This window comes from Cygnus olor, chromosome 14 (genome assembly GCF_009769625.2).
Source record: "Cygnus olor isolate bCygOlo1 chromosome 14, bCygOlo1.pri.v2, whole genome shotgun sequence".
Lineage (NCBI taxonomy): Eukaryota > Metazoa > Chordata > Aves > Anseriformes > Anatidae > Cygnus > Cygnus olor.
The window spans coordinates 15115225-15136458 of record NC_049182.1 but is presented as its reverse complement, the minus strand read 5'-3'; the positions used below and the strand labels follow the sequence as shown (position 1 = coordinate 15136458).

The 21234-nt window shown below is 38.1% G+C and overlaps 1 protein-coding gene and 1 long non-coding RNA gene across 8 annotated transcripts in view; one reads left to right on the top strand and one right to left on the bottom strand.

Moving 5' to 3' along the window:
- Window positions 1-6795: 6795 nt before the first annotated feature.
- LOC121077882 lies at window positions 6796-13641 on the bottom strand. Its single transcript, XR_005824348.1, has 3 exons — window positions 13373-13641; window positions 12758-12901; window positions 6796-6984 (listed from the first exon to the last, which is right to left on the bottom strand). It is a non-coding gene; the product is annotated as an uncharacterized LOC121077882 (long non-coding RNA).
- Window positions 13642-14392: 751 nt separating this feature from the next.
- The window catches only part of SPDL1 (spindle apparatus coiled-coil protein 1), a 31524-nt gene continuing 24682 nt past the window's right edge, over window positions 14393-21234 (top strand). The window contains exons 1-3 of one of the 7 annotated variants that reach the window (XM_040573495.1): window positions 14393-14478; window positions 19505-19552; window positions 20779-20961. In XM_040573495.1, the coding sequence (XP_040429429.1) occupies window positions 20803-20961 (159 nt within the window). In that variant the 5' untranslated portion in view covers window positions 14393-14478; window positions 19505-19552; window positions 20779-20802. The other 6 variants (XM_040573493.1, XM_040573499.1, XM_040573498.1 and 3 more) reach the window with 6 other exon arrangements.

The window sequence follows — 21234 nt, the reverse complement described above, 5'->3', positions numbered from 1 at the left end:
TGGTGGCCTTCTATGAGGGGGTTATAGCACTGGTGAGGGAAGAACAACTGACATCATCTACATGGAGTTATGCAAAGCATTTGACACTGTCCCCCATGATAACCTTGTCACTAAATTGGAGAGACATGGATTTCATGGATGGACCGCTCAGTGGGTAAGGAATGGGCTGGATAGTTGTGCTCAAAGAGTTACAGTCAATGGCTTGATGTCCAAGTGGAGACCAGTGACAAGTAGCATTCCTCAGTGATTGGTACTGGGACTGGCGCTGTTTAACGTCTTTGTTCATGACATGGACAGTAAAATTAAGCACACGCTCAGCACGTTTGCCAATGACACAGAGCTGTGCAGTCGGCACACTGGAAGAAAGGGATGGCATCCAGAAAGGCCCGGGCAGGCCTGAGAGGTGGGCCTGTGCGAACCTCACGGGGTTCAGCAAGGCCAAGTAGAAGGTCCTGCAGCTGGGCCGGGGCAATCCCAAGCACAGACACAGGCTGGGCCGAGAACGGATCGAGAGCAGCCCTGAGGAGAAGAATCTGAGTGTGTTAGTTGACGAGAAGTTCGACACAAGCCAGCAATGTGTACTCGCAGCCCACAAAGCCAACCGTACCCTGGGCTGCCCTAAAAGCAGTGTGGGCAGCAGGCAAGGGAGGCGATTCTGCCCCTCTGCTCTTCTCTTGTAGGACCCCACCTGCAGCCTGCACTCAGCTCTAGGGCCCCCAGCACAAGAAGGATGTGAGAATATTAGAGTGAGTCCACAAGAGGGCCACAAAAATGATTAAGGTGCTGGAGCACCTCTCCTGTGAAAAGAGGCTGAGGGAGCTGGGGCTGTTCAGCCTGGAGAAGAGAAGGCTCCAATGAGACCTTACAGTGGCCTGCCAGTACCTAAATGGGGCCCACAGGAAAGCTGGGGAGGGACTCTTTGTCAGGGAATGGACTGATAGGACACAAGGTAATTTAACTAAAAAAGGGTAGATTTAGATTAGGTACAAGGAAGAAATTCTTTACTATGAGGGGGGTGAGGCCCTGGCCCAGGCTCTGCAGCAAAGCTGTGGACGCACCACCCCTGGAAGTGCTCAAGGCCTGCCTGGGTGGGGCCTTGGGCAGCCTGGACAAGGTGTTGTGCCCATGGCAAGGGGGGGTTGGAAGTTTGTGGTCTTTAAGCTAGCATCTAACTTAAACCATTCTAGGATTCTTGAAATGTCAAAGGCTAGATGTTGGTCAGTGTTGCACAAATCCCCAAATCCATCAGGACAACAGAAAAACAGCATTTGCTGCTCTCACTGCAAGGACAAACACAATGTTTTTCTCTGAAGTTTTTAGACTTCAAGACTTAAAAAACTGAAAGTCTTTTAGGGTTGATTAGAACTCCAGCATGGCCCACTTTACAGAAAGTATGACAAACACTGCTTGCTTTTTCTGTCAACTCTAGTAATCCCACATTATGGTGGAGTGCAAGCTTTGCTGCTAAAGAAACATCAGCATGGAACCATGGGGGGTAGGAGGGTGTTGTTTTTTTTATTTTTTTAAAAAGAAAAAAGAAAAGTGCCTCATTCAGGCCTAGCAACAGCTTACAGCTGTGCCATATCAAACCAAAATATATCAAACCCTGTATCTTCTAACCATAGACAACAGCAGAAAACTAGAATACATCAAATGAGACTATTCATGTATTTAAGCAAGTGCAGATATTTCCAAGACAGCTTTAAATTGGTTCATTTAAAGTAGCAGCAGCATAAAGCTCAGTGTATGCTAGTCAACTGTGCAACGATAGGCAATAAAAGATGTCAACATACCCTGAGTTTCATCACCTCCTTTCCTGACAGTATTCCTTCGTTGGATATAATTGTTGCTTCTTATTCAAGAATATTTTTGTTCCTTCTTATTCAAGTATTTCTGAGTTGATAAGTATGTTTATTAGGTCAAAATTACAATCAACATATTTACTTAATGAGCCATCTGACCCTAAGGTATTTCCTGTTTCTTTCTTACTCAGATGCTTTGGGCCAGAGACTAATATACAGCTTCTTGCTTCTACTACTTGCTGAACAATCAAGGCTTGTCTAGATAGCATCAAGGCTACTAAGATATTATCAAGACTTGAGGTGAAATGACTTGGGCTGCTTTCTCATGTACTTCTGAACTCCTGTCAACTTGTTCTGAGTAGGAACTAACACTGCAATTATAAGTCTTAGATTCTATGTCCCTTCACTTTTTAAAAAGGAGATTTCTTTTAAAACATGATTGCCATTATGAATATACATAAACCAAGTATTCAACTGTGACGTGTGAAGGGTTAATAAATTAGGAGTAAATTTCAAAGTAGTAAAAACAAAACTTGGGCTCAGTACTTTCGCATGTATGCATCATTGTATTAAGCTTGTCATCCCAGCATCTCTAAGATGGATTGTTGTGATTCTTTCCCAGGATCAAAGTACAGGAAGCATTTCCAATTCATCCTAAAGATGAATTATATGACACACATTCATTCAGAACATGAATTGTTAACCTTCATTACCTGCCACAGCAAATTTAACAGTATCCACTTCTAATATGTTCCAGTGCATCAAATAAGCAATGAGGAAAAACCACAAGCTGAGGATGGCAGAGAAGTCTATGAAATTAACTGTACAAATAAGTGGCTTACAGAGTGGGCAGCTACACACAGTCAAGCTTGCGTTACTTATAACCTTATAAGTAAGATTCAACTAGGATGCACCTAGTTTGCACCTGGTATTAATAATAATAAATCATTGAGAAACAGCAGTACTCTAACAAGCATCAGTGAACTGCCTTTTTTGGTTTTGTTTTCCTTAACTTGATCACAAAGGTTAAAGCAGAACATGAGCCTGGGGTAAACAGACTTGATTACCACATTTGGAGATATTTAGGACTGAGCAGATATTCAAGGAAGGCTGTCCAAACATAATGAACTGCAGATGAAACCTGTATGGATGAGAAAGTTTAATACCCAAGCCAAGTCCAACTCCTCACAAAATGCTAAATTAATGTTAGATATACATGAGAGATACTGAATGTTAAAAATATTTTCATTTCAAGCCAGCTAAATGGATTGAGCTTATTTTTGCATTAGAGTGCTACTGTCAGTCTTAGGCCATATGCATTCAGTTCCTCATTGTTCCTGTTCTGAGTTAAAGCTTAAGCCAAAAATAGCTTCATAGACTGGAGTTTAAGAAACCCTGCTCCAATGTGATCCATCGCCAGTTGTCTGTTTACTTGGCCTTCTATTAAAATAAAGGGGAAAAAAAGAGTCCTTTTCAAGCAGTTTATCTGTAATAACATCACACCTACCCACACTATAGTAAATAAAACACCTCAGTAGTTTTCTTCATTGCCAGATTCTTTTTTTTTTTTTTTTTGTATGAACAGCCTTAGCTTTAACATTTAAGTGGCATGGTTCCAATATATAACCACTGAGAGGAATATTTGACCTTATTTATTAGCAATTAGTGGAAGAATAACAGAGGATTAACTGACAGTAAGCTGCTCCATATAGAAGTGGAAGTACATTGCTGAAGGATTAAGAATTACACTGTAAATCATACCAGTTACATTCAATGCAGCCCTTTTCTCCTAACAGCAGTCAGCTAACTCCATACTATTACACTGTCCAAGATGAAAGACAGCTTTAACTCCTTCCAAGTTATATTAAAAGATCAACTGAAACAATCTGTAAAAAAGTTATCTTTCCATAACCAGTGGACAGAAAGACACCTCCAGAGACTTATTTGGAGAACAAGTGTTACTTATAAACTGAAACCATCACATAAATTTAGGATATTTCTCTAGATCAGTCTCTGGAGGAGCTCTTTTACACATTATTCTTAGGTGGAACCTAGAGAGACTAACATCCCTAATGAACACTCCATCCTAGGAGCTTCCTTTGACAAAGCTAGCTACCTTCTGTGCACATCCCAAAAGGATGAGAGGATCAAGCCATAGAAATATTTAGAACATTTACTAGTGAAACATTTTATTCCTGTTTATCTCAGAAAAAAATATTGAATTAAAAATATCAAACAGCACCTTTATGGGATGGTTCCCTAAATCCCTAATGATCATCCATTCTTCATAACACGTTCTAAATCTCTGTGGGTTTACACTTGTGGGACAGGACATGATCTGCAAATTAGTTGAATGCATTGTGAAAGAATGGCTGAAAAACAGCAAGTCAAGAATGATTTTATATATTTAACAAAAACATCTCAATAGCAAAAAACTTTGGTGGAATAGTGAAAATCTGCAGCCACTGTGCTGCATATGAGAGCACGGGGTGTGTAAGGATACTGTGGGTTCACAGCACAGAAGTGAGCTGGTTCATGGCACAGCATGAACCAATGCCACAGACTGAGCACTGCTCTTGTGCACCCCGAAAGCTAACAAAGTTAGATGGCAGTGTATTTATAATACAAAGTTCAGCTTACATTATGCTCATGGTTTAAAAGGCACAGGCCAAGAAGTCAAGTCATATGTCAAGTCAAAACATTTGTGAATCCACCTTTGACAGTACTGGAGAAGACATACCTCAGTGCAGCGCACTGGAGTAACACCACAACACACTGCTACAAACTTAATTTCTGTATGCCCCCCAAAATGTTTTACCTAGAATCATCCTTCTGAAATCTGCTGCATTCAGAAGTGCTCGGCAAAACATAAACTTGCAAGAAAACAAGGCAAGCCTAATTTGAGTTAACGCATTTTTGCACAGCAACTCTACCCCCATGACTCACTTGAGCACACGCTATCCTGATGTGAGGTCATAGCAGAGTTTTGAGATCAAGAAGTACCTTGATGACATGACACTAAGATCACAGTTGGCACGCAGCCACCATTTCATAACATGCAGTTCAAATCTTTCTGAACAGTTGAATTGCATTTTTATTCAGCTCATTTACCAAGAAAAATTAATTCGTACACTAAAAATACTTTAGTACAATCTGTATATTCAGTATGTGATGAGCAAATGAGATCACATATCACAGAAGATCTGATATTCACTTCAAGATTTAGTTTTCTACTTTCCTTAGCTATATATTGTATATATTGATATAACTGTATATCTACTTTCCTTAACTATATATACTATATATTTCCTTAACTTTCTGGACAGATTGGAGAGTGAGGCGATCACCAACCACATGAAGTTTAACAAAAGCAAGTGCCGGGTCCTGCACCTGGGACGGGGCAACCCTGGCCATACGTACAGACTGGGCGACGAGACGCTGGAGAGCAGCCCTACAGAGAGGGATCTGGGGGTTGTGGTTGACAGCAAGTTGAATATGAGCCAGCAGTGTGCCCTGGCAGCCAGGAAGGCCAACCGTATCCTGGGGTGCATCAAGCACGGCATTGCTAGTCGGTCGAGGGAAGGGATTGTCCTGCTCTACTCTGCGCTGGTGCGGCCTCACCTCAGGTACTGTGTGCAGTTCTGGGCACCACAGTGCAGAAAGGACATTAAACTGTTGGAGAGTGTCTAGAGGAGGGCGACGAAGATGGTGAAGGGCCTAGAGGGGAAGATATATGAGGAACGGCTGAGGTCACTTGGCCTGTTCAGCCTGGAGAAGAGGAGGCTGAGGGGGGACCTCATCGCAGCCTACAACTTCCTCGCAAGGGGGAGCAGAGAGGCAGGTCACCTATTCTCCGTTATCACCAGTGATAGGACCCGCGGGAACGGTGTTAAGCTGAGGCAGGGGAAGTTTAGGCTAGACATCAGGAAGAGGTTCTTCACCGAGAGGGTGGTCGCACACTGGAACAGGCTCCCCAGTGAAGTAGTTACTGCACCAAGCCTGTCTGAATTTAAGAAGCGATTGGACTGTGCACTTAGTCACATGGTCTAAACTTTGGGCAGACCTGTGCGGTGCCAGGAGCTGGACTTGATGATCCTTATGGGACCCTTCCAACTCGGGATATTCTATGATTCTATGATATAATAAAAGCAAGGAGAGAACACAAACGACAGACATATGTCAACCAGAGGTAAAGAATTCAACAATAAACAAAGGCAAAAAACAGTAGCACAGTGCTACCAGCTACAAAGTTGTTTCTTCTGTCTACTTAGAAAAATTGCCTTGCTTGCACATTTGGTGTTGATAAATGTTTTAAAATGAAATATTTGTGAACATCTGATCAAAATATCAAGTTCCATAGGAATTTCAATTTAATATTAGTAGTTAGAACAACAGCACTTTCTGCAGAATAGACAGTCAATTACAGACTGACTGAAGGTAGTTGGGGTGCTGATTCAGGTGTTAACTATTTCCTTGTTCACTGGGAAACATATGTATTTCACTTTCCATTGTGGAAACCATTGTCTGAACCCTCATCAGAGCAGAGTAAACCCTTCAACTAGATTGTATACAAATCCTGGCTTTTGTTGGTAATCCTTCAATAACACTACTTGAATATTACAAGCTTCATTTCCCACTATTAGTGCTTACATTCAATCAATTATTGTCCTGAAATCTGGACTGGACACAGACTGCCACTACAAACTGATACCTAATATTTGGGTAGTTGTATAAATAGCTTGTTAAAAATTAACATAATGGAGGACTCCAGCAAACTTTAAGAAATTCATGCTAAAGCCAAACACTTCAGACCCCAGTTTGAAAAGCAGATAGCACCACCATAGGTAAATAATGCTGTGCATATATCTACACTTTCCTTTTTAACTACAGCTATCCATTATGTTTTGGTAACATAACATGCTAGAGAAAAGACACAGAAATACCAAACAAAAATATCACTATTAAAAATATCATTAAGATCTAGATTTGCCAATGCAGGCTTTATACACAGTTTCAACACATTGTTTCCCAGCTTGCTATTCTATTAAAGTTACACCACATCTATATATGCATTCTGATCATTCTGAGTAATATCCCAAATGCCTACAAAATAAAGCAGATCTGGGTTATTTCATACAACTTTCTCTTGAAATTCATATTAATGCAACCAAAATTTCTGTACCTGAAAAAACAATATAGCAAATTATGAATGGTAATTTAAAAACAAATTATCTTCTCCTTCATTCTCAACTATAAATTATGTTAATAATCAAAATGCCTTTTACAAGACTACTATATTAAAGATAATCAAAATAACTCTCTTCAACAGTTCTATTCCAAAGAAAGAATATATCTGTTTCTAATAAAGCTAGACTACTACAAATGACTGCTTTCCACATTGTATTTTTTAAATTTTCTTCACTCACCTGTAATTCCAGAAACAAGATGCCTAAATAAAAAGAAGTTAAAAAAGGAGGAAGCAGCTCTGAGAGCTAATGAGCTCTAGGGTCTGGATTATTTGCACGTAACAGGCTAAAGATCAGAAAAAAAAAATATCTAGAAACCAAAATATGTGAGGACCTGTAAAGTCTACACTGAAGGCCAGGATCTTCAGAACTCTTGAGGAGAGGCATGTGCTCAACATTTAAGTATCTCAAACACTACTTGTTTGAAGATGCCAGCCAAAAATATTAAACGGAATGTGCTCCAATTCTTTTAACTCATATTCTATTGGAAGGAGTATTAATTACACAACCTTTTGCCAGTTTTGTGCCTAAAAATTAAACACGTTTGATTCTATTCCCCCTGAAGGAAAAGTAGGAGTAAAGAAGCTATTACAAAGGTGCATAAGAAGTCAGCATAAGCTCTCTCAAAATAAAACCTGTGGTAAACAACTGAGTCAGTGGATGATTCTTCCTACTCCTCCCATCACATTTAAAGTTTGCCTAAGGAAAAGCCTTAATTGGGACTTGCATTCTCTAACTGGGAAGTGACTGCCAAAACAGTTCGTGCTAGATTTTATTTTATTTTTTAAATAAATTCAAAAGTACTTTCTGGAAGCAACCTGAGATAATGCAATCTGTTAAATTTAAGGTAGGGCTTAAGTGATACTTAAAAGTTATGTAATTAATGTTTTTCTTCTATTTGGTAGTGTATTGCACTTGTGTGACACAACAGGACAGAAGAAGGAATAACACATCCAATATCAACTTGGTTCAAGTTTTACACCAGGCTGTCTGGCTTCAGAGAAAACTGTTTTGTGTTGAGCAAACCTCTAAAAATGTTAGAAAACAAATTCACAGAAGATGCATACTAAAGACCCATCCTGAGGTCTGTCAGGATCATCTTGGAGGAAGCTGCACTCAATGAGGTGAAGCCAGCCCAATTGTATGGTGCAAGTATGAGTTATTTAGTGAAGGTACTGCATGTACATAAAAGTAGAAATACCTTCCTTGTTGTAGTCACTCTAAAACTAATCATACTTGCAGACAAAGTTTAAAGCAAAAATCTATTAGCTTTTATGAGACAAGATAAAGGCCCCAAGGCAACTTAACATTATGCTTTAAAAGAGAAGACTGTAGAACTTGTTATCCTATATATGGAAGAAAACTTATGTAGTGTTCATTTCCTTTTTTGACAAAGTTTATAGTAGTTATTTCCATCTCTACTATAACACATTGCTGGATGGAACCAAGCAATATTCAATGGTTTGACTTAGGCAAGCACCTTATACTAGATGTCTAATACTCTTCCCCTGGAAGATATGGAGAAATCTCACTGAATAATGTGTTATACTCATCAGCTAAACCAAACTTTTAAGATAGACCAGTGGTATCAGTCTACTTGATTGGTTGGACACATCAAATTTGACATGGAACTTAGTTATAATATAGGTGGCTTGCTTATAAAAGTGCCTCCTAATGAGTAAAGGATATTTGAAAAGTGCTTAAGAGCATGACTACACTTCCTGTTGTATTTTTTTTCTCCACTCTGCGGATGCCTGCCTTTATAGGGAAAGTGAAGTTATCTTCCCAAAACTGTGAACAACGTGGAGCTCCATACAGCTCAACGAATTAATCTCACCCAAATTTAAAGGGTCTGGTCTATAGAGAAATTTACTCATGCAAAAACCAGTTCAACTTTGGTTGAGTTAAACCCTCTTCCACATCTGTTTGCTCTTTGAATGAGTGAGCAAGTATATTGGAATGGCAAAAACTTAAACGTGAACGAATCTCCTCAACTGATAAGATGTAGTTTGATTTCATAACAACTTCAAGGTCATAGCACGGCGTAGCTTTCTACTATGCCACACTAAATATAACGTTACTCAGCTCACACAAAATACTTGCAAGTCAATTCACAAAACACAGCATAACGGCTCAGAGAAGTTATTCCACACATCATGGATTAACAGAGAATACAAACCCTATATGAAAGCCCTTTAAGCTTCCATTGCTGAAGCCTGAATTCACTCAAAACATGATTAGAATATAAAAAAATCAAAGTAAAATTGTCCAATAAATTAATAAGGAAATATTTCATGTGAAGTACCACCATCTGCACTATGCTGTCCTAAATTCCTATGAGTCAATTAATTAAGTCTAAATGATAGAGCAGTGAAGGTAGAGTTTAAAAAGGCCTTAACAAGGCCTGTTACCTTTGCAATGAGTCATTTAACCAGAAAGCAGGAGTCATTAGAGTTGCACAGAACATGACACTTAAGATTATCACTTCACGCAGGATTAGTTTTAAAATCATTGTAAATCATTTCACTGAAAAGTTACAGAAATGCTTTTATTAGTATTGTCAAAGAATCAAGCAGTCAGGGACAGGAAAAAAAGTGACCAAGTACTTCAACTGCAGCACTGATTTATGCCCAATTACATAGTTCACAGAACCACAGCACTAGCATCTGTACTTCCCTCACCAAACCTATTGACTATAACTATGGACTATAACCACAGCTGGCAGAGCAGCGAGAAAAAGTCTGCACGTACCATGATAACAAGCCAAGCATTGGAAGAGAAAGTACCTGGCATTCCTGGAGAAAACCAGCAGTTAGCTCAAGAGCTGAACAAGAGCATAGCCCAAGAGAGAAAACTTATAAGACACCGTAAAATAAAGATAGAGGAAATGCAGGTTGATGAATTTTGTTGCACATGTAAATCACATGACTTTGTATCTGTGGCTGTCAGCATTTAAAAGCATCCAAAAGAAAAATCAAAAACCAACCCTGTGGACAGATGGAACATCTTGGCTGTAGACCAGAGAATATGAACATAATCTGAAGTGCCTTTATCAAACATTTTTTCTTAAATATATGCATTCAAAATGCAGGTTAAAAGCTGGTTAGGTGCTAAGGGGGGTTTCAAGAAAGCTTACAAGATTAAAGAGCTACAAAGAAGGGAAACTACAACTAAAACAATTGTGAAATCTATTAGAGAGTCAAATGGAATTAAGTGGGTTCAAGAAATGGTACCAGTTCTACTAATTCACGTTGTTGTATTTTCATAGCTGAGGAGCATGGGAGGACAAACTATCTTCTGCTTGAAGTCCCAAGTCCCAGCTTCACTGTAAGTTGAGGAAAGCACATCTGTTTCGGCATCTATCACAGATAATACACTGTGCAGCAAAATAACAGCACTTTCGATGCTTCCTTCATGATTACTTCTGTTTCTATAACATTTAAACTGGACTTCAGGTGGCAATTCTTTCTTATGACCCAGTAAGCTACGTATTTGAATTAACAGAACAACAAACAAGATTTAACTTCAATTCTATTCATAAGCTGTCTATGCAGGATTTTACTAAGATAAACTTTCCTCTGAAGTTACAGAAAACTGAGCAGCACAACAGCACATGGGCAGAAAACAGTCTTTCCACCATTCAACCTTGAATAACAGAATAAAATTAATTGTAGAGGCAGACCTGCCATAAAAACAGCTTATTTAAATAGTCTGAAACAGGTGATGAATAAGAAGATACTAAGAGATACTAAAATTTTAGGTAAACAGGATGAATGCAAACCTCACTGTAAACTCAACATATGCAAAAATATATTCATGATAAAACACAAATAATTTTTCAGCAGACATTGAAACCAAGTGGTACTCACATTCTAGCTAAATTACCCATATAAGAAATGGAGACAGGTAAGCTCCAGTTCAGGAGCCTGGCTTATCCAAAGAGTCAAAACCAGTAACTGCCTACCTTAGTACTTTATCATAGTATTAACAAAAAAAAAAAAGGCAAAAAAAAAAAAAAGAAAAAAAAAGCTTTGCACTTGGAGAAAGACAGTGACATCCAGTGGTACATTCGTTAATCAGGACCACCTTCTTAAACAGCTATTTTCGGAGATATTGTTAAAGTCCTATTAGATAGTATCATTTAAAACAAAGCCGGATCCCAGCTGCTAAGGTCAGCACACAACTTAAAAGGTCCCAACACATTACATAGACATATAACACATATAACCACAGGTTAAAAAAAAAAAAAAAAAAAAAACATTGTTTACTGCACAGTTTACTATTCTTTGATATGATCAGTGTGAAAAAAAAAAATCTGTTAACACTTAAAAACAGATCACTTTACCTCAAATTCTTAACAGAGGTTAGCTGTTTCCACTGCTACAATCATGAAGAAATGGCTATTTAATGAACACATACATAACAATATCTACTAATTCATACTTTATGTTAAATATATGTATATATTATATGAATAACATATGAATATAGTTTAGCTACACAAAGTACAATATCCTGATAAAGATTACAGGAGAACCCAGGTGAATGACTAAGTTAAATGATGCAATAGGGGAAAAAAAAGCTGATCTAAGTTATGTTTTAGCTTCCCTGCCACCTTAATCTTCATTACGGAGAGTCTTTCAAGTAGAACTCCTTTCCATCATACTGAACTGACAGCGAATAGCACCCTCACAGTTTGTATTATGTAGTTATATCTTACGACATTCTACAATGGGGCAGACTCATTGGTACTGATTGAGGGCTGAATAATGTGACCATTTTCCTCCTTTCCTAATACTGAGGTAATCCCCAAAAGGAAGGCTACATAGTTGGAGTAAAAAGTGTCTCAGTGCTGAGAAATGCGTGCATTTCTACTTTTAGCTGAAGGAAGCATTTGTGTCATTACTGCTGAGATATTCTATCTTCTTCCGCCCAATTTTAAGCTAGTACTTTTAGGAAACAGAGCCTGAGTTGTGACTTGTGCCAAAAACATGTATATATATATACAAAATTGGTATTTTAGCACGTCATTGTAATTGCTACATAAAGTGATATTAGTTTTCTGAAGAGCTATGTTTGGCCCTAAAAAACAACATGAATTTACCTGAGTTTGAATAGCACATCTAGACTAATTTTGGCTGAAGTAAAACTTCATGAAACCAGATGCACTGCTTCACACTACATGACACAGGAAGTTTTTCCATTTGTGCTAACCTTTCAAGCTATTCATCAATGGAATTTGGGTAAGAAGATTTATTATATTGTTCAAGACACTATAATCATAAACACAAAGCAGAAAATATTATTGCAGTCCATCTTCACTGAAACATTTTGTGAAATTTTGCACTCTAAACTTGTAAGATTAAGCAGTTCTGTATATTAAGGTAGAGCACAAATATTATTTAGGATTTTGGAATTAAAACTAGGGTTATGCTATTGATTTTCCATTAAAGCTATCAATTACTGTAACTACATAGTAAAGAAATTAGGACTAAAAGTCCCAGAATTTTACTGGGCTACGCAAGTATACAAAGGACACATTCAAGTGATTAGAATCTTCCGTTTCATCTTTCTAAATTATCACATTTTGTTCAATACTACTCATTCCTCTACTTCTACTTCTCCTCTGTTTTCAAAAGCAAATAAACTGGGAAAACAATTCTGGGGGTGGGGATGGGTGGGGTGTTGGATCACAAAAAATTTACAAACCTTCAGAAGTCTTAAAAGCATCTTTTAGCTGTTTGCTGTCAAGACTTTTACAGGTCAAGTCATTTTCAGCCTGCCAGTCACAGAATGAAGCTATTGAGTTGCTGTGGTTGATGACATGCTTGTAAACTGGTACAGAGCAGGCAGCTGAAAAGAAATTTAGATACTGTATGGCATGCCTTAAAGCCCCTTAAAACTAGTAACTTTTCAGTCTGATAATTCTCAATGTGAGCTGTCAGGTATCAGATGCTATTAGAGTGGTTAACTTTAAGAACATCAGGTTTTGTCCAGTTCATGCGGTCTCACATAACATTATACACTTCCGCACTGAGAACAAGACCACTTGATCCTAAACAGTATACAAACACATCCGTTAGTTTCACCTTAAAGTGTTTAACTGCTTTTACTTTTTAAGAGGGGCAGACACAGGAATAAGCACTGAAAGTAAAATCACAAGAAATTACTCTAAATCAAAAGTTGGTTAAAAGCAATCTTAAAAATGGGAAAAATAAAAGTGAAATAAAGTACAGCTCAATTCATTTGTCTTCCCTGTTACAGCCTAGGATAAACACACTTAAGCTTACTGAAATAGGAATGTTTAACAGTGCTGATACTAACTTAGTATTCTGGAATTTCAAGTTTTAGTTGGTTATAGAGCAATGAAACTCAATCACCGACAACATTACTGATTGTGGTTTGTGCATTCCTATGTAAAATGACCACAAACTGTTCCTATATCATGTTGTGTATAACACCACTTTTATGCATAATATGTGGTTGTGTTTTTAACTTTAATGAATTCCTTCAAGAAACAACTCAGTTTGAGTTTTTCATGATAATACCTTTAAGCATTGAATTATAGCTCTTAAAGCTTACCATTACCATTATTTTTACCATGTTTGTCAGTCATATATCTCTTAATTAGCACTTTCAGAAAGCACACACTAAACGATAAATGGATGTATAGTATACCTTAACAAGAAACTCAATATAATCTTCTAAAATTTTCAAATATTACCTAACAATGAAAAATTTTATCAAAAAAGAAAATTAAAACAATGAATTATAGTTAAAGATTAACCTAAATTAACATTATCCATAATTAACAAGAATAGTTAAATAAATATGAAAAAACAAACAAACAAACAAAACACCAACAACAATTTCATTAGTGTATGCTTGTTTTCCCCATTCACTTATACAAAACTCCTAGTCTGACATGCATTTGGGGAAAAATGAAGGTGTTTTATAGTAAGCCTGAAAAGGGGTTCAGGTGAAAGCTAAATTGGTTTTGACAGCAAAAAAGCTAATGATTTTCAGCTTAGAAAGCTGATTAAATGTTATATTCCATTTCATTCGAAATGCACAGTAACAGTGCTATAAATCCTGTCCAAAATGTATTGAAAACATTTAATCATGTAATTTAATTTGAATTAAATTCATTTTAATTAAATTGAAGTTTCATTACATAAAATTTTCTTAACATTTAATAGTTATTACCTGTTTCTCATTATACTTGGTCTTTGATTATCACAAAGAAGACTTCTAAGTAGCAACAACTGAGTGCTGTCCCACCTGCGCGGGGACTGCAAGCTGTACAAGCAAACAGTAATTAAGTGAGATACCCACAAGGTGGTGCTGGTGATACGCAACAGCTGGGTAACAACCCAAGGGGATATGCATCTTCTGTTTCTTGTGAATTCTGAAAGACATTGCAAAGATATGTAAACTATAATTTTGGCTAGATTAGAAATACATGATTAATAATGCTAATGATGATACATGTGTATTCTTATATGTGAAATGTGAATTTTGATGCTTACGATGCTGTTATCAAACTGCATTTCTCGTGATGAGCAGAATAATACCTAAATACTGAGTTAGCTAAATATCAGTGTAATGATTTAAACACGAAATTATATCAACTAATGTTAATAACATGGAAAAAATAATGAAGATTTTGGATCAGTGTTAAATTACGTATTGATCATAATGGGTATCTAAACTGATACTGGATGTGAAGTTTAAGAGACCTCTTTAGATACCACTTCAAAAAGAAAGTTTAAAATTCATTTGAGTTGCAATGCACCCCATTTTCTGTTAAATATGGTTTTGGAAAACAATTTCAGGTTAGAAATTAGGAGAAATTTTTTCTTGGGTAGAGTAGTTAGATATTAGAAGGGGTTGCCCAGGGAGGTGGTGGAGTCACCAGTAGTGGGGGTGTTCAAGGAAAGGTTGGACCTAGTGCTTAAGGAAACGGTTTCGTGGGTGATATTGACGATAGGGGGACAGTTGGACGAGATGATCGTAGAGGGCTTTTCCAACCTTAATGATTCTATGAATTTAATATATTTGTTATGAGACTCATTTCTAGAGCTCCTAGGTTTAAACAAACACTCACGTTGCAAAACTTATTTTATCTTTTACAAATTTTAACAGTTTTGTGATTCAATATTTTACAACTGTTATTTTAACCATAAATGTTTAGAAAGCTTTGAATAAACATCTAATTTGGCCTTGTATTTTACAAAAGGATGAAAAGCATAAAACAGTTAAGTAGAGTATAAGGTGCTAGTCTAGTTATAATGTAAATTTCCACCACAGCTTGGCTCTGAATTTGTCCACTGAAGTATATATCGGTTGAAGTGCACACACTTCCATAATTGGACCCCTGTCTACTACATACATCTAAGAAGTTTATTAGTAAGGCCCCTAGCCCATTCAAGCAATGGCAGAAAACATGACAAATTTATAATGGAAAAAAAAAAAAAGGCAAACTTTTTTTATAGCAGAGTAGCTGAAAGTCTGTATTTAAAAGAGACTCTTACCCCAGATAGATTTTTTTTTTCCCCTAAGCAATCATGTGAAGTTTCAGAAGGCTAGTTAATATGAAATTAGCAAGAAAAATGCAAAAGACCTTTTTGTTTAGCTAACATGCTTAAAACAGTGAGATGAAGTGATTTGGATGAGGTCAACCACTAATAGGTTAGAGAGGATTAGAAACAGTATGTTACTGGCCCTCAATCTGTTGCTGTAATTACTGAACTGAGTGAGTTCTTTGCAAGAGAACTTAAGTATTAGCGTACTTGGAATTCACAGTAATAATCTACAGATCATGAATTCTGTTTAGTTGAAGGTGAAAGTGCCTCCTGTCAAAGAAAGCAGAACAGTTTTGTGATATACCAACTTAAAAATGTGGAAGGGATTAAAATTTGGCTTTTAAAGGTTGCACTAGCAAGTATATTAACATGGCTTTAGTACAAATTTGAGTTCTGAAACAATGAAGAATAGGAAAATGTCAACAAATAAACAAAAATCAACTGTAGTGTTCCAACAAGTTACTTAACCCTTGATCTGTTTAGCCAAAATGACTTAAGCAGCAAGTAATCAGCTTGTCAGTAGGCTGCTGTAACTCGCTTGCTTCCTGTAGCATTTGGACGGTAAGTACAGTAGCAAAACAATCGTCAGCTCCCATGTTACACTGTTGAGATTCACTGAGCAATTAGCAGGTAAAGATTAAGAGTTGTTTTGAATGTGATTTGTTTTAATGTAGATAAAAGCAACAAGCCTCCTCTACAGAATAAAGCCATGTAATTGTTGTAAATACTCCATTGCTTAACACAGAATGCTTGCCTGCTAACAGAGATAAGACTTAGAAGGCATGCATTTACATTTCATACAGTCACCAGTGTACAGATTTAATTAAATTCATCTATCCAATTGTCAATGAACAAAACCATATAAGCTCCTTGCTCACAAAACATTAATGCATTAGTAACCCCTGGATTTGTAGAATCTCTATGGGAAAACAGCTGCAATTGCAGTCATAAGCAGGAGAAAAGTTTCTACAAGCAAATATGTAGTTCCACTGGCAAGCTGGGGACTAAAAACAACCTAAGCTGATGTGAAACATGGAAACTGTCTTTTCAGAGCTAAGTGGGGGAAAAGCATTTTTCTCTATAAAGCCAAATTTACTACAGAAGATTAACTCAATGACCTTGCCTTTCTACGCTCGTCTGCAACCACTTGAATTGAAATATACTTTCCTACAAGCTAAGTACATTTCAATGAATCCTGGTATATAGCTGAGCTGCAAATACTAGTATTATGTAGCTATTAAATATTTTATCACACTGGTGAATAATCTCGTAGCATTCTGACAAAACAGTCATGCTACTTGACAAATGTGCGTAGCAAGTAACTTATGAGCAACTAAAAGATGCATGTATTTTATATTCAAAAGTAATATATGTGATCTGTAAAACAGTGTCCTAGTTGGGGCCAATTCAGGAAGGAAAAGAGAACAATATCTGAAAATAATTGAATGGTTTAAATAATGATTTTGTTATTTTGTACCTAGGCTCCTAAGTCTGAAAAGCATAAATGAAAAATCATGGAGCTTGTTAATGCATTTCATGTATTAAATATCAGCTACGATACACAATGGTGGAACTGAAGTGGTGGAGAAGCAAGCAGCTATTTTACCTGGTCTGTGGGTTAGCATGAAGTGACGGATAACCGATTTGGTGGAGTCATCATGTTAATATAAAGTATTCACAATGCATTTTACTTTTTTTGAAGCTGTACTCAGTAACTGTCAGGAGAACTACATGGATGTGTTAATTAAGTCACTGTTATCTGTGTTTTTAAACCAGGGGGTTGAGCTGTGGGTATTTGGCGTGGCTAATCACCCAGGGAATGCAGCAGAATCAGGATTAGAACAGAGGATTCTCTTGTTTCCTGCCCGTGTTTTAATCAACTTGGCTTTCTTGCCTGTCTAGACCACTCTGTATAATTATTAATCCCATTTCTATTGACAAAAGCTAGACCCACACATCTCGATTAAATAGTATTGTATATAATAACCTATGGTTTGGGCTATTTTGTTTTTGTTGGCTTCCTCTATATTATTTCATGCCATGTGCTCATTTTCCAAGCCCCGGTTATCTTAAGACATCTATTTCTGTCCTAGTTGCTGCAAATAGGATTGTTACCCATGCATCCACTTAAAGCCCATTGCTTGAATATAACTTTGCATTAAAAGGGTTATACTTCTGTCATGGCAGAATTTGTATTAGTATGTTTCTATGCAGTGACTTTTGGCATGGATGTTATGTCAGATGCGAGAATAAGCCTACCATAGTCACTGATCTGATTGAAGGTGCAAACATAGGTGAATAAATTAACCTTTGAAGCAGTGGTTAAATTTAAGAATACTCAAGCTTCCTTTTAGGGTGGGGAAGTACAGCAGAGAGAAGCTTGCTTCCCTGTCAGTGTGCGGGTCCCAAGAAACCCTCAGGACTGCACATCAACAAGTGGTTACTTGTTGTTGAAGTTTGCTCAGGGTGGGTATTATTCACATCTATGCATTTTGGAGTACCTAACACTAGGAGATACCTCCCTGGTGGAGAAAACCAAACTGAGCAGGTACTGAACAACATCGGGAGGCAGCCAGCCGGTGGAAGAAGTTCAGGAATCAGCTGTGCTACCAGCACTGCATTACCCTTGGAGAGGTTTTAGGGAAGCTCCCCAGAGCTGAAGGGAACGCTGCGCAAAACGGGAAGGCTGGCATGCGCCCCCTCAGCGCGTTTTCTCAGAGGTTCCGCCCCGCCCGCCTCACGTAATGGTCGTGGCGGGCGCGCGCACCGCCCTCCTCAGCGGGCAGGCGGCAGCGGCTCTCGCGAGAGTTGGGGCGGCGGCGCGGAGGCGAGTTTGAACCCGGGAGCGGCGCGGGGCGGAGGTAATGGGGGGGCGGCGGCCGCTGGCGGCCTCCTTCTGTTGCTGCTGCTGCTGCTGCCGCTGCCGCTGCCCGTCAGGGCACGGCGTCTGGGCGGGGGGCGGCTCCTCTGTCCTCGGGGGGCTCCTTCCTGCACGGGGGGCGCAGCAGCCTGGGCGCGGCTTTAGTTTTTTGTGTGAAGCGGCGGTTAGGCGGTGGGGTAGGCGAGGTCTGGAGCCTTCCGTGCGCAGTCTGACAGCAGGTGTGGGAGGGTGCCTAGCCCCAAGTAAGTAACTCGTGAAACTCGCTGTAGGATGAAAGGAGACAGGTTATTTTATTGTTATTCCCTCTTATCTGCCCACCTTGTTAGCTATTAATTCCCCTTAAAGCCCTGTTTTCAGAGGATTTGACTTAACCTCGGTAGGATTGGAAGTGGGAGGCTGTGCCCTGTGTAGCTGCGTAGCCCTAAGACCAAAGCTGCCTGGTCTCAGTGAGCTGATCCCAAATGGACAATGGAGAGCAGAGGTTCTTCGTGATCCTAAAAGCACGTTTCAGCTTCTCCCTAACAAGCAGTGTGTCAATAAGGAAATTATTTCTTTTTTTTTTCCTCTATGCTTCTATCATAAAATTGAAAGCCTAAAATTCTCTTGGTTTTATCCAGTGAATGATTTATTAAGAGATAAATGATCTTGTCTGTGGAACTGGAGCAGAGCGTGCAGAAGAGCCTGGAGAAGCAGGATGAGACCCCAGACAACTCTCAGCACCCCTGCAGTGCTGGTGCAGCACCCTCCCTGCTCCCTAGGCCCCCCGCACTGCAGCCCTCCTTGGCAGCGCTGCTTGGTCTGGCTGTTCCTCAACTATCTGACAGCTGCCTCCAGAGATTTGAATAAGATTTGCATTTCTGTGGGGTTTTAGCTGGTGATCTGCATTTTCATGAGACAGCCTCAGGCATGGAGGCTGTACAGAAAAGGATTGCCATGAAGGACAGCAGCTTGTACTCATCTGGACTAGACAACTGTTGCTTTCTTTTATAGGTGGGGTGAGAGAATAAGATCAAGCGAGATTTAAATGGACTTCTGAAGGTGAGTTAAAAATATTACTCAAATTTAATTTAGTAAGCTAGGAGCAATCAAATTACTGTATCTTAAATATTAGCATGTTACTGGTTTGATCAAAAAATAAGTTTTATTTCTGTTTATGAACTGAGGATGAAGTAATCCCCTTTGATGCAAAGTCATACCAGAAGTTGTAGCTTAGTTTTGTTTATATTACTGTCTTGCTATTAAATGTTTCAATATTAAATTCTTATAGTGTAGGTGTACTTGTAGTACTAGTAATGTTACTGATTATTCTTAGAGATTATAGGCATACCGACTTTGTGTCTTTCACTGGTTTCTTTTAGTTTAAAGTTGCAAAACTAGTGTTTCAAGCACTTCGCTAGGTAGATGTGGAAAAAAAGTTTCAGAGCATGTCAAGGTAAAGTACTTGTATGTGTTAAACTTTAACAACAAGAACAAATGATAAATGATGTGGAAAATCACATTTTCTAATTTCCATCTCCTTTATGGGAAAGGAATTAGCATAGTTATGATATGATGTCATTTTGTATGTTAAAATAACTTTATATACATGAAGCTGGTAAACTCTAAGTGGGGTTACCTTTGTTACATAAAACTTAACAAAAAAAAAAGAAATGAAGGCATTGCGCTTAGAATCATGACTCTTAGCAATACTCTTTTCTGAATCCAAGAGTCAGATTTACTTATGATTAAGACAAGCATCTTGGTAATGTTCAGAAGGATATGTTCAGATGTGCTAGTAAGAAGTGGCAACAACTAATTTATATGTATAAAAACAGGATATTGAATGAAAAATGACTTGGATATTTAAGTAATAGGAATGTTGGCTTTGGATGAATTTGCATGAATTAAGTGTAATTTGTGTGCACAAGTAATGTTATATATAGTTCGTGTGGTTTTGATTTAATAACACAGAAAACATCGGTCACATGCATAATAGTGTTTTTAGAAGGTTGTTTCCTGGCCTTCACTTCAGTTACGCATGTCAAGATAGCTCTATGTAGGAGTTGTCCACTGCATGCTATTCATACTGTATAGTCAGGAATCAGCTGACCAAACTTACAGAGAAGCAACTATTCACAGGGTGGCATCTTAGAGAGCTCTCTTTTCTGTCTTGTATTGATGAAAAATAAACTCCTCTATTCTGTTTAAGCAAGGAAATTCAGTAACTTCTTTGAGATTAATTACTGTAACTTACTGCAATACCTTCTTTAATAATTTGTTTTCCATCTTGAAGTAAAAAGGGAGGAAGAATGGAGACAGAGACTGTGTTAAGTCTTAGACAACAACTCAAGGAAGCAGAGAACGAGCGAAGGAAGGCAGCACAATATGGCTTACATTTATTGGAGTCTCAAAGTGAAGTTCAAAATCAGTTGGATCAAACACGTCGTGAATTGACGGAGAAAACCGAGGTGATGTTTTAAACTTGAAAAAAATCAAGAAATTTCTTCTGTTTTCTGAAAGTCACAAAAGGTTTAAATGCCTTTTAGAGTCCAGATTAATTTTAATGAACCTTTTTACTTTAAGTATTTGTTGAGAGGGCTTTTTGTCAGTTCTGTAAGATGTTGAGTACACTCTTTTTCTAGTTGGTCAGGGTTTCATATTTTATTCTGCATCAAATGCTCAGCGCCACATAGGATTAATTGTCTCTATTGTGGAATTAATAATAGTTGCTAAAGTCAATT